At 54.9% G+C, this 13,710-nt stretch overlaps 1 protein-coding gene across 1 annotated transcript in view; it reads left to right on the forward strand.

The window, feature by feature from the left end:
• Positions 1-13,425, forward strand: part of AMN (amnion associated transmembrane protein) — a 30,232-nt gene extending 16,807 nt beyond the window's left edge. The window contains exons 4-12 of the mRNA XM_080394579.1: positions 1,553-1,640; positions 3,149-3,384; positions 4,963-5,100; positions 5,182-5,290; positions 6,356-6,438; positions 7,432-7,618; positions 8,345-8,519; positions 10,902-11,004; positions 11,274-13,425. Coding sequence (XP_080250705.1) covers positions 1,553-1,640; positions 3,149-3,384; positions 4,963-5,100; positions 5,182-5,290; positions 6,356-6,438; positions 7,432-7,618; positions 8,345-8,519; positions 10,902-11,004; positions 11,274-11,384 — 1,230 coding nt within the window. The 3' untranslated portion in view covers positions 11,385-13,425. The remainder of the gene's footprint in view (positions 1-1,552; positions 1,641-3,148; positions 3,385-4,962; positions 5,101-5,181; positions 5,291-6,355; positions 6,439-7,431; positions 7,619-8,344; positions 8,520-10,901; positions 11,005-11,273) is intronic.
• The last annotated feature ends 285 nt before the right edge of the window (positions 13,426-13,710 follow it).

Genomic DNA, 13,710 nt, shown 5'->3' on the forward strand with positions numbered 1-13,710 from the left:
CCAGTTAGGCATGACACACGCTACCGTCTCATGGGGCAGTGCCCATAGGCAAAGGCTTCTTCCTGGCCGGTGGGGAGACTCCATACCCTTGGGGCAGACGTTGCCCAGACATCAGCTATTTATCTTGTCATCCCCTCTTGTCCAGCCCGACGTACAGCGTTGCTTGGTCTGAAGCAGGTGGTGCCCAGGAGCACGGCAGGGCTCTTCTCAGTGGCAGCTGCCCTCTGCTCTGCACCCTGGCTTCTCACAGTTCCTGAACCAAGAGGAAAAGCTGGGCTATGGCCTTCAAAGCACCGCACCACCAAGGCACTAAGCTTCTAAGCAGTTGTCTACACCGTGGGGGTGAGGAGCTTTTAACCATGTGTTCCCCCCTGCCTCGAGGTGGTCCCTCTGTGGGACAGCATCCTCAGGCGAGACTGCGCCAATAACAGCTATCGCAGCCACCCGCAGCAGTCATTCGTAATTCTCGCTTTCCCTAACCTACATGCATATTTAAAGATCAGTTAAGTAGATGAAACCTTAAAATCCCATCTAACATGCTTCTGCCTGAGCACAGGACCCAGTGCATCAGCACAACGCAGTCCTGGGGGGCTTCTGGCTGCTGTCTGGGGAGTGATGCTAAAGCCCTGGATAGACCAAGTCACAGCAGAAGGGAGCCTTGAACATCACTCACTCCTTGACGTGTGAAAATACTGGGGGGAAAACCTGATTTTCTCTCTGGCAATTTCTCAGTGTAAAATGAGACGGCTGGGCTGAAGAACCCGTGCGCTGTGAACCCGTTGGCTGACAGTGGTTTGGCAAGGCCTGTCCCGGAGCTGGCAGTGCCGGCTGGTGATCTGGGTGGCCACAGCTCCTTGCCGAAAGGGTTCCCCATGGCAAAGCTGCACCTGCTGAGGTTTGTCCTTGTGCCCCCAAGCAGAAGGCTGCCTGGGCTGAAACCAGGGAAATGTGGTGACCCTGATGACCTGCTGGCGATGTCCTGCCCAACAGGAGGAGGGTGTAGCTGTGGCAAGCTGTGCCAAATGCCACTTTGTGCTTTCTTTAGCTCACGCCGAGCATGAACCCACTATCTGACACCTCACCAAGCATTGCTTGGGCCCCTGGGTTATTTTTTTTTTGTAGGGCAAGTGCAGCCCCCGGAGGTGAGAACCCATTAAGTCAGGGGACCTCTGGTCAGGTTTTTCATGGCATACCAATGTACGAAGCCATTTCTGAGCCGCTGAGAGCGTGTGCAAGAGGAGGAAAGAGCTGTCAAAAGAGCTTATTTTGCTTTCCCTTGTTCTTGCTTCCCTGCATGCTTCATGCCTTTCTGCGTGACTGGAAGGCAATGTTAAACTACCTCTCCCCATCGCAGTGTCCCCATCTGTAAAAACAGGAGCCGATATTTGCCGATTTAATGTGGGGCACGGCAAGGGTGACTCCTAATGACTTTAAAGTGCCTCAGAGACAGCAAGTGTAATAGGCAGCCTAATAATTAGCACTGTTATTTGAATACAAGCCTGAGTGGCTGGCAACAGGACTGCACAGTAATACTCTGAATCCCTTCATCTAGTACCTGCCCCTGAATGGAGAATTGGTGCTGGCATCTGGTGCAGGATTCGCAGCTTTCGATGGCAGCTGGGATCCAGGCTGTGACTCAGGTATTTTGTGCCCAGATCAGTCACCTCATCAGTCCACGATTAATCATGCAAATTCAGCCCAAACACTTCTACAAAGGTCTTTGCTGGCCCACCTCAAAGTGAATCACTCCTTTTTTAATACCTACCTTTTCTTTGATGACCTCCCTCACATCAGATCTTTTTTTTCCTGCTAGATCACCTGTCTTCTAAAAAAATAATTACAGCAGGGAAACCTTTGAAGTTGTAGCAGAGAGGCAAATATTGTTTGTATTTTACCCTGCCTATTAAGCACGTAGCCACATCAAAGCCCTCATTTACTTTGCCATGGTATTTCTAAAGAAAACTGGTTAGGAGTTACACACCGGTGAGCTGAACCGCAGCCATCGCAGCGAGCTGGCCCTTGGCTCAGTGTGCACAGGCATTTCAGCACGAGCGCATCCTTCTCTCCCCTCTTAGCCTCCAGCCCAGGTTTGCTGTGACTGAGACAGCAGGTTTGTACCATCAGTGCCTGTTATTAGTCTGACAGCTGTTTGCTAGGGAGGTGCATTTGGGGCATTAAGCTACCTGATGCTTTCAGTGGCAAGTAACTTTTTAGTTCAACTGCAAAAAAGGAAGAGTCCAAGCAGAATGCCTTTGCCTGCACTCTGACTAGCAAAAGAACAGAGAAAAAAAGAGAAAAAGTCCAAATGGGTCTGTCCAGAGGGAGGACTGTAGCATCAGACTCTCTGGAGCCACCCTGAAATCCTTCATCCCTACCTTTGTTATGGTTTGGGACTGTTTGCACCCCATCAGGGATGCTCTGGCAGCTGCACTTTGTACTGGGCTGACCACGTGCTGCTCCCCTGAAATTAACTGGCATTTCTGGGGCAACTTACACAAATGGATTTTTTTAAGCATGATTTTAAAACAAATGCAAATAATTCAGTCAATAAACTGAATCAGTAAAGGTTCAGCTGTTGGAGAGGGGTAAAAAGGGAGCAGGGCACTGCATGATGATACTGTGACCAGCTGGGAAATGGTTAATGGTTAAGTCATTAGTGGTTAAATGGAGCACCAAAACAACTGGTTTTGGGGTTACCTGTGGTGGGGAACAGGACCAGTCGTGTTTCTGCAGGCCTGCCAGGCTGCTTGGAAAATGGGACATGAATTAACATACCCATTTTTATCTGGTTTAGCTATTATTCAGCATTTGGGCAGCTGTTTTCCTCCCTAATCATAAAGGTGTGCTTTAAAGAAGCAGAGGGCAATATGCCCTGGGGGATCTGGGGCCAGAGACCTGCAGCCAGAAGTGGGGTCCAGGCTGAGCTGAGGTCCCAGCCCCGAGCGCTGGAAATCTCTGCTGAGCTCTGGGAGGTGCCCGCAACAGCTGCCTGGGAGGGTGATGCCGGGGCCACCCTTTGCTCCCTGCCTGCAGGGTGAGCTCCTTTGCTTCAGGCCAAGCGACGCCTGGTTTCACCAACCCTGATGCACCTACTGGGGCTGCAGATTTGAGTCCGGGTCATGCTCAACCTTTTCTGCTGCTTTTCCAGGTGCAACAATGAGTTTTGCCGATGCCGAGCACCGCGCATGGTTTGACCCCACACTGTGGCAGGCTGTGTCCCCCGGCGGGGAGCTGGAGCCAAGCGGGAGCATCTTTTCAGTGGATGAGGAACGAGTCCCGTGCAGCTACGATGATGTTATCTTCCAGCCCGAAACCTCCTTCCGGGTAAACGTTGACTCATCACGGCGAGTGATTCACGTCCGCAGCCTCTCTCTCACGGGCCAGGTAACATGGGGATGATGAGAAACCAGCTTGACACCTCCTTGCCAGGGTCCCAAAGTAGGTCAGGAGAGGAAGGACCAGCCAGGGATGGAGGAGCGGTGCTGCACGGGGAGGTGGGGCATTCCCACGGTGCTGCAGCTTCAGGGGCTGCTGCTGCTGTGGATGGGCTTGAGGACTTTTTTCCTCTACTGTTTTGTTATCGCCTCCCTCCCTGCAGTGTGGGAGCACAGGTCATCTCACTATTCACATTGAAAAAAATAACGGCCAACGTGCATGGGTCAAACCACCAGAACATGACATCTTCTCTGGCATCCAGGGGCTGCCCCCTTCCCAGGCACATGTCCACAGCTGCACAGCTGAGGGCCCCTCTGGGGACACCTCCCTGTCACCCCAACCCTAACATGGCCTGTTGCCCGGCAATCGTCTCCCAGCTTTGCTTCGGTACTGTTCTCTAATTGATTGGAGGGATAATTATAGAAACGCTGGCAGTCTTCTGTGCTTCAGCCTAGGAATCAGGCACACGCCGAGCCCCATCCCTTGCCGGTCGGAGGAGTGAAAGATCACAGGCATCACAGCAGCAAACACAGGCTCCTTCCAGGAGTGGGAGATGCGGCAGTCATTTCATAACTTATTTATTATTTCTACACTGCACTGCCTGGGATCTGTCATTTTGGGGGCAGGCATTAGGTAACTGCTGTTTGAACAATAAACTCAGCCAGTGTCCAGGCAGGTGCAGGCAATTCTAGACAAGGCAGCACCTCGATGGAGCTCACCGTGGGCACATGTAGCCCCAGGGATACAGAGGTGAATGCTCTTGGGTGCTTGGAGTGATGCTGTTCCTGCTGATGCCTTGGGACTACCCCACGGCACAGCATCCCCCCCAGATCTGCGCCCCACCCCCGCCCCCGGGACTGCAGCTGGCTATGCACTGGGGCAGAAGCTGCTGCGGAGCAATGAAAGGAGAAGGTGCTTGTTGGTTTCCTAAAAACTGAGCTTATAAGCTACACTGGCCCTTTGGAGCCAGCCCACTCCTTGCTTTGCGGGGGGTATTTTCAGCCCAGGGCATGAGAAATCCTCCTGTTGTGCCAGGGCATGGAGAAGCCTCCTGTGGAAGACAGCAGGTGAGGGAATTGCCAGCAGCTTGGCAGGATGAGGCTGGTCCGTCCAGCTCAGCCTTTGCTAATGCCAAGCCCACTGAAACGCTTCCCAGATGGAAGGAAAACACCTCAGATCCAGCCCCTTCCTCCCAGTAATTAAAAGCTGATAACTTGAATTCTCTGGGCCAGCAGGAAGAGTGAAAGCAAGAAGAAAAAAGTGCCCAGCCATCTCATGACTTATTTATAGTCCTTTTTGTTTGTTTGTTTTTTAAATTAGAAAGGGTTTTTCTGTTGGCCCTGTGGAAAAGCCTGGGTGGGTGTACTGGCAGAATTTTCCTGCTGCGCTCACTGCCTGCGATGGGGCTGCCCTAAGGTGGCCATCAGCCACGGCACTGGGCACCAAGGCGGCAAGGCCAGGTGCCTGGGGACAGCGCTGGGACGCGGCTGGGGATACTCACCCGCTTTGTTGCTCTTTTCCACGCAGGAGTTCAGCAGCCCAGAGGCCTGGGCTGGGTACCTGCGGGGTCCCTCCGCCCCGCTGCATTTTCACGGCAATGGTACTCTCCAAGTGACAGGCACCGGCTGTGCTGACAAGTCTGGCTGTGCCTGCGGGAACGCCCCGGTGAGTCCTCCCGTTGCAGTTTGGGGGGGTGCCACTGCAATTTGAGGGATGAGTGACTGATGCTGCCCTGCTCTCCTTTAGGATGGCCACCGCATCTGTGCGGCCCTGCTTGGGGTGTCAGGGAGGCAGTGCCCAGTGCCGGCGTGCCAGAGCCCTTTGCAGCCCCTTGGCCACTGCTGCGGGGTCTGTGGTGAGTGGGGGGCACAGCCCTATTATTCCTCCTACCTGCCACGTCAGCTGTCCCAGCCCCCTGCCCCTGGCTCCACATGGGAAGGCTTGGTGCGGGGCATGCTGCTTGCTGTGGGATGGCGGTTTGCTGTATGACTGTTCCCATGGGTCCCATCAGCGTGTCCCACCTGCATCCCCTGTGCCACCCTCCTGGGGCATCTCTCTGGAGCATCAGCCTGGCTTTTGCGAGCCTGTTCTGAGCTGCAGCCCTTTGTCCCTGCCTCTGGTTTATCCTGTCAGGATGTCACAGCTCATCAAGTTAATAGGGCTCTGCTGAGTTTTTGCAGTGGAAAATGCACCTGTTTCACCGTAATGTCAGCTTCCCAACAGCAAGTTTGTTTCATTTCATTTAAAATAAAACCATGCAGATTGACAGTGTTCCCTCTGCAATGGGCACTTCTCCATTAATCTATCTGGAAGGTTGCTAAGGGGAATTTTTCACACGCAATTGTACCTAGGTATTTGGTATATCATACCAAATTCATTAAAATGCCACCATGCATTTCTCTGACAGGTTTCTAAAAGCAGAGCCCTTTATAGCCTTTAGGAGAATTTCATCATTTCAACAAATGCTTACTTGCATTTTTTCCAAGGCAAATATTGGACTTGGTGACTGCAGTACAGTGGTATGGGGAGCGAAGGTGTCCCCTCCTCTCTGTCTTCCCCCCCAAGCCAGAGTAGCGTTGCCGAAGTGCAGCCTTGCAGCCCCAAAGCCAGTTCGATGCAGAGCTTCCTGGAGGGATGTGTGGGAGAAAGATTTCCAGGGAAAGCTTCTCTCCAGAACATGGTGGTAACCAAAAGCCTTTCATCAAACCCAGTTGATAAAAAGACTGTTGAGGGAGGGAGAGGTTTCCTGGGGCAGCGCTGCTTGGGCAGGGCTGTGGAGCCACCTCTCCTGAGCCCAGCCAGACCAGTTGCATACTGGAGAGTCCCCAGTGCCTTTCACGGCAGTCGGAGCTGTGCTGCCGCAGCAGCTCTCTGCCTGGGCTCAGTGACAATGTCGCGTCTGTCTCTTTTCGGGCTGCAGGAGCCACTGTTAACCTGGATTTCACTCCCGATTTTGACCTGCAGAAGTACCGGGACAGAGTGGTCCAAGCCTTGCTGAGCCAGGTACGTCACCCTGCCAGACTGGAAGGGGCTAACGGAGCCACAAGCCACCGGCCACATCTGCCGGTGACTTGATGCTGGTGGGGCTGTCTAGTAGGGCACTCAGTGCCAGCACTGCGGGAGGTTCAGCCTCACCCCCCCCCCACCCCGCAGGGCTCACCCCCCACATTTGGCCTCTTGGATGTGCCAGCTTGCCATGGGGGCTGGTGCAGTGTCCCTTGTGCCCCACCACAGCCACGCTGCCCCTCTCACCACAGGGCAGGGACAGCTGCCGACATGCAGATGGGGAAGGATGCAGGGGGACTTGCTAGAAACCCTGGTCTAGAAAACGCAGGAGGCCAGGTCTAGATAACGTGGGAGGTCAGGCCATGCACCTGGGGTCATGCAAACCTGCTGCAGGGGATGCTGTGGCCTCTGGGAGATAGCTCCCAATGCTGGGCTGCTTTTTCATTCCCCAGTAGGCAAGCACTGGGTGGGAACCCGCACTGGGTGGGAACCCGCACTGGTCAGCGTGCAGATGCACGCTCTGCCAAGCATCACTCCACGCTACTGCTTGTCAGACACGGCATGACATCCCTTCTCCTGGCTGGGAGCTGCCAGAGGAGGAGGTGTGCTCTGAGTTACACTGGAGGGATCGATATCAGGGTATTGCTCCATTGATCCTGAGCTGAAAGCCTGCTGCCTGCCCTCCTTACAGCTGCACATGTCTTAATACAGCGTTTAATGGGTGTGCTACATGAAACTGCTTTCTTGGCACGCTCACCTCCGTGGGGGATGCTGCATGCCAGGTGCTGGTCACAGGTTGGAAAGCAGAGGGGATATGAACCTCTCATCTGGGAAACGCAAACACAACGGCGCTGAGGTAACAGTGACGGGGCTAGCATGAAGATTTATAGGTGGGCCTTACTGGTGCATCCATAATGGCTGTCTATAAAGGTGAGTAATTTCTGCCTACCACTCTCATGGGCTTTATGCATCTCCTTGTGTTTTGAAAAGCCCAAGTATGCTGGTGTGCAGATGGCCATATCCAAGGTGCACAAAGAGCAGACCTTCCTGGGAGTCATACCTCGAGGTTCCGTTCCTCTCATCCAAATTGTGCTGATTGATAATGGAACAGGAGCGCAGATGGGCACCACTGCAGAGCAACTGGCAGCAGACATCGTGGAGGACACAGCACAGCACGGTAATAGTGCCGTCCTCCCCGGCAGGTCCCCCGCAGGCTCACATAAACCCCCTGCTCTCTGGAGCTCCTTGTCCCCTGCCAGCAGCCCACGTGTCCAGCTGGGCTTTAAATGTCTCCAGGAGCAGAGACTCCACTAACAGCTCCAGGCAGCCTGTCCTTGCGATTGACCACTGCTGCAGTAAAGCAGTTTCTTCTTGTACCTAAATGGAATTTACCGTATTTCAGGTTGTGCCCATTGCCTCTTGCCCTGTCACTGGGCACCGCTGAGAAGAGCCTGACTCAGCACTCCAGCTCTGTCTTGCCGGGGCAGAGCAGAGGGGAAGGGTCACCTCTCTTGACCTGCTGGCAACCCTCCTCATCCTGCAGCCCAGGATACCATTGTCCTTCTGTGCCATGTCTGGCCATGGTCAGCTTGGTGCCCTCCAGGACCCCCGGGTCCCTCTCTGCAGAGCTGCTTTCCAGCCAGAGCGCTGCACGTGCAGGCAGCCACGAAAGCTGGCAGATGCTGATGAGCACGTAGATCACAGCCAGGGGACATGGTGGTGGTTGTGTACGTAGCAGGCTCACATGGGCTTGTCCCAGTTGAGTCAACCCCCTGTCCCCAGGGAAAGGTGATGAAGCAGGTGAGCAGTGCCAGACTCAGCTGCAGGCTCCCTCTGCCTGGTCTGTGGGGGGATGTGTCGCCCTGTCCAGTTCTCACCCCTATTTCTTCCTGCTCTTTCCCAGGTGAAACACTGGGCATTTCAAGTGCCAAACTGGAGGTGGCCACTGGCAGCACTTTCAGCGGGCAAGTGGGGAGCCATGCCTTGAGCAGGATCACAGCAGGGATGGTCTCGGGGCTGCTCTTCTGTCTGCTGTTCCTTGGGGGCATGTTCTTTCTCAACAGAAAGGGAAAGCTAAGGTAGGTGTGGGGTTTCTGCTGGCAGCATATTGCCAGGCTTCTGCTTTGGGCCATCTGTCACCCCAGGCTGTCCTTCCAGCTATCCTGGTGGCACAGGGGCATGTGGTACTGCCCAGATCTCCCACAGTGGTGGCCATGGCCAGGCAGTCTGCTATATTCAACATTACTGGTTCATAGAAGCATAGAATGGTTTGGGTTGGAAGGGACCTTTGAAGATCGTCCAGTCCACTCCGCCACTGTGGGCAGGGACACCTTCCACTAGCCCAGGTTGCTCAAAGCACCATCCAACCTGGCCTTGAGCGCTTCCAGGGATGAGGGATCACAGCTTCTCTGAGCAACCTGTTCCAGTGTCTCACCACCCTGATACTAAAGAATTTCTTACTTACATCTTCTCTCGGTCTACCCTCTTCTAGTTTGAAACCATTGCCCTTGTTGTTCCTCATGGTTTATTGGAGGTGAGGTAGCTGAAAGGCACTTCTGTACCCTTGGGCTGATACTTCAGTCTCCTCCATGACTGGGAGGATTTGCTTCTTGGCATGGTGCAGCATGCCCTGGAGGAGCAGGGCTGCTGCAGCTCGGCTGGAGCTCTGCACAGCCTGCACGTGCTGCCTGGTGGCATCTCTTGTCCCTTGTACCCATCAGTTTGCAGCCCTGCCAGGGGGTGGAGGACTAAAACTGCCAGTTGCTAAATAGAAATGCATCAAAATAATGCAAAACAGTCTTTCCACAGCTTTGTAGCCATGAAAGGGAGTGCGAGCATCCAAAAGCAAATGCAGCTTCTGGTGCATTAGTTGCTCATGCTGCATGGAGAGCGGTGTGCATGTCCCAAGGGAGGGATGGCAGGGCACGTGCCCTGACTGCATCACAGCTGTGAGCTGGTCAGAACCGCCTCTTCTCCATCACCTTTTCTCCTTGCAGCTTGGAGACGGGCTCTGGTGGTGAATAGGGCATCCCAGCAGTGCCCATAGCAGGTGCTTGGGGCACCCACTTCTGCTCCTCGCTCATGCACCCACCTTCATGTGGAGGACTTTGCAGGGTTTAGTGGCAGACCTTTTTGTGCGTGAGGCCATCCTCTGAGCCGCTATGGCTTGTCTTACCTCCCTGAACATGGGTGAGTGGGTTTAGACCCTATGCATTTTATAACCACGGGGGTGGGAATTGCTCACATTGCATGTGCGAAGTGCACTGATGTCTGCCAGGGGATGATGAGCTCACCAGTGCTCGGGCTGGACATGTCGCAGGCTCATAAGTCAGGTTGTTTCTTCCCTCCTGGTTCCTCCAATGGGGTTTTCTCACTGCGCAGCAGCAGCCGTGGCCAGGAATGCTTGTCCTACCGCTCAGCACGTGCTGACATGACATTTCCTAGCAATAAACCCGCGCCTTCATTTAATTTCTAAATAAAGCTCCCAGTTCCATAATTGCTACTTGATGATTTATCTTCCACTGACACTTCTTTGGATGCTGGACAGGCCTTTGAAACCAGCTCCGTCAGCAGCAGGAGGGAAATTCATGTATCTACAGGAGACAGGGATGAACCTGAGCTCAGGCTATGTCCCCAGCCGACCTGCTCCTGCTGCGCGTCCCTGGGTGATTGTCCCCAGCTGTCCCTGGCAGGGCCCTTTTGGGCGGTGCTGCAGAGCATCGTGAAGGCATCTGATACCAGTAGGGATGCTGCAAATTGGGCAGGAGGTGCTGGGAGCCTGCAGAGCCTGCCTCCACACAGCAAAGCTGTCCTGACCACCAGTGAATTTAGCTTGTTTCCACCAAAAAGGGCCTGGCACAGCCTCCCTGCAGGTAGACAGCTCCTCCAGCTGTGTGCGCAGAGCCTGAAGGCACAGGGTTTAAATATCCATGGGCTCCCAGGACCTGCGGTGTCCCGTGCGAGCCCACTGCTTAAGCCCACCCGCACCAGGTGCCTGCTGCAGGGAACGATGTTTGGTGACTGGGACCCTTAGGATGAGAGTAATGAATGCAATAATAAAAGGAGTGATGATGATTAAGAGGATAAAACGATAACATAAAAATAATGTTAAAAGTGATTAGTGTTTGTTGAGATTGCAGTGGGAACTGGTGTCAGCTCCGCGGCAATTCATTTTAGGCCACAGGGGGAGAGTGATGGCTCCAAAGCAAAGCCTGTGCTAGGGTTGTCTGCATCTGACAAACAATTCCCTCCAGGATGCAGGTCCCAGACATCCAGGCTTAATGTTTTTTGCTGGATATGGCAGCTTTTCCCTGGGAAAGGGTACAAACATCCCATTTCAAAGACAGCCTGATATTTGCCCCCCAGTTTTCCCATCCACCTCTTGAAAACGCAGGGTTTTGACCAGGGTAGCTGCTGGGATGTGGGGGATGTGGGTGGGTGATGCCCAGGTCTCTCCTCAGGTTGCCTGCCCTGCACCTCCACTGGCCCTGGGACAGAGCAGAGGACCCGGCGTCCCCTGCACCAGCCAGTGACAAGGGCTTCGACAACCCCATGTTTGACGTGGTGAGTTACCATTTCCCCAGGACACAGGGCTGGGGGCAGGGGGTGGTGGGGGCCCAGCCAGAGCCCACTCCAGTGCCAGTGGGGGGGCAATGCAAGGTGCAATGCATCTGGCAGGGTTCCTCCTTTCCCCAGGCCAGGAGAGATCTGTGGGACGGTCCCGTCGTCCTGCAGGTCACCAACTGTAGGGACTCAGTGCTTGGGTGGGTTTTGCCAAGGGTTTGGCTTCTTTCCTTGCCCATCAGTTGCCTTTCCTTCTCTCGGTGCTGCAGGAGCCACCAGTCACTGACCCTGGAGAGGAGATACCGCAGGAGATGGCTCCCAAAGACCACCAGGTCTTCTACCTCAACCCTCTGTACAATGCAAGCGAGACAGAGGCCTGATTCTGGGGGCAGCCACCACCTCCCCGGGGACACCATCGCCTCTCCAGCCCTCACAGTCCCTCACATCACTCCTGGTGGGATCTAAACCACAGGCAGATCCCAACTGAATAAAAGTCTCTGCATGATGAAGGAAATGACAGCAAACCTTCGCCATTAGGGATCAGCCACGCAGGCACGGCCTCTCTGGTGTTGCTTCTGGGTTTTAAACGGGATTTTGTAAGTATCAGTCCTATTGAGACAGTTTGACATTGAGATTTGGGTCCCAGGTGATACCTGGAGAAGCTGGGGTCTAACTTGGCATGCTGTGCTTTAGCCATACCATGATGGATTTGCCAAGGGCATGCGGCAGGTTGAAGGATGCATCCCTGGATGTGTGATGGAGTCAGTGCTCAAATGCATTTCAAATGCCCAAATACTTTCAGGGCTTGGACCTCTTGGGTTTAAAAGGAGATTATTTTGCTTTCCAGCAGTGTGCTTGGTGTTGGGGGATCCCTGCTCAGGGTCCCCTCTTCCTCCTGTTGGGGACCTCACTCCCATCCCCTGGGCACTGGCACAAGGTGCAGCCCTCAGCAAGTATTTCCCTCCCCATCCCCTCCACTGAGCTACCTGACTCATCCTTCCCTCTGCATCTGGGCTGACAGCTGTAAGACCCCTCTTGGCTCTTGGATTTGTCGTGCTATTCCCTGTGGCGAGAGACTGCATCTTCTCCTGGTGCAAGGGGAAAGAGGTTTGGTGCGGGTGCTGGGAGTGCCGGGTAGGGATGCAGGCTGGCACCGGGCATGCTGGGAGTGCCGGGTAGGGATGCAGGCTGGCACCGGGCATGCTGGGGATGCCGGGTAGGGATGCAGGCTGGCACTGGGCATGCTGGGGATGCCGGGTAGGGATGCAGGCTGGCACCGGGCATGCTGGGAGTGCTGGGTAGGGATGCAGGCTGGCACTGGGCATGCTGGGGATGCCGGGTAGGGATGCAGGCTGGCACCAGGCATGCTGGGGGTGCCGGGTAGGGATGCAGGCTGGCACCAGGCATGCTGGGGGTGCCGGGTAGGGATGCAGGCTGGCACCGGGCATGCTGAGGATGCCGGGTAGGGATGCAGGCTGGCACCGGGCATGCTGGGAGTGCCGGGTAGGGATGCAGGCTGGCACCGGGCATGCTGGCCAGTCTCTAATGAAAGTCGGGGCAGTGGTGCCGAAGGGCCTTGCTAGCAGCGGTGTTCATGGCCTGGAGTGTGTCAAGTACCCTCAGCTGCCTGCAGTGTCAGGCAGCACATCCTTATGGGAGCAAGTCTGATGGGTGAGGCTGAAATTATGGAGATGTATGCAAATTGATGCAAATTTACACGGTACTGGGTTTTCAGCAGGGCTTGTTGGCATATTCCATGAGGAAGCAGCTATTTTATTTTTATTATATTTTGTTCTTGTCTCTGGAAGACATAATCTCTTCCAAAGGCCTGGGAATTCATCATGAGGTGCATCAGAGCCCTGACGAAGGGTGATGGGCAGCATGTGGCGGGGAGATCACCTGGGGCCCTGCTGCCCCCTGCCCACAGAGGGACTTCAGTAACGATCAGTACGAGCAGTCAGGACACAAAACACAAGCCAGGCAGGGAACAAGACCATCTCCAAGGCCCTGGTTGCTGCCATCGCTCTGCAAGTGGGACAGAGCCCGGCGGGGAGGAGGTCTGTGCTCAGCTGCCCACCGCTGGGATTTCACCATGCTCACCTCTCTTGGGGGTGCCCGTCTGGCAGTACTGGGAGGAAAAGCGACTTGTCCAGGCAGGAGCTTCTGCTGCGGCTGTCGGGCACTTGGCGCTGAATGAAATGGTCACCAGCCAGGTCAAAAAGCAGAGAAAGCCATTTGCTGCTGCAGGAGGTGGCTGACATGGGCAGGTGGGGAATACCCAAGTCCCACCATCCCGTGGTCCTGCAACAAGTGCATCTCTGTGGAGTTTGTGGAGAGCAGTGGCCCAGGGACAGGTCCCCAAAACTCACCCCACAGCACATGGTCACCCCCATGAAATGAGCCTGAGGAAGACACACACACACACACCAGCCCAAGCTCTTGTCTGGACTTCACGAGCCAAGACAGCACCCCGCAGCTGGGGGAGGGGGTGTCAGTGCAGGCACAGCACAGCGCAGGGTGCAGGGCAGCGCGGGCAGCCCGTGCATTGCTCGCCATCAAGGCGCTGGTGCCGCAATGTTACCATGGTGCCTGTGAGAGCAGCCGCAGCATCCTCTGGCCCGGACCGCGGCTGGGTCTGGCTGCAGAGAGGGAGGGATTCGTATCGGTAAGGGTGCTTTACTTGCTGCCTGTGAGAGCCTCTTTGTG

Source organism: Falco punctatus (genome assembly GCF_963210335.1).
Source record: "Falco punctatus genome assembly, chromosome: 7".
Lineage (NCBI taxonomy): Eukaryota > Metazoa > Chordata > Aves > Falconiformes > Falconidae > Falco > Falco punctatus.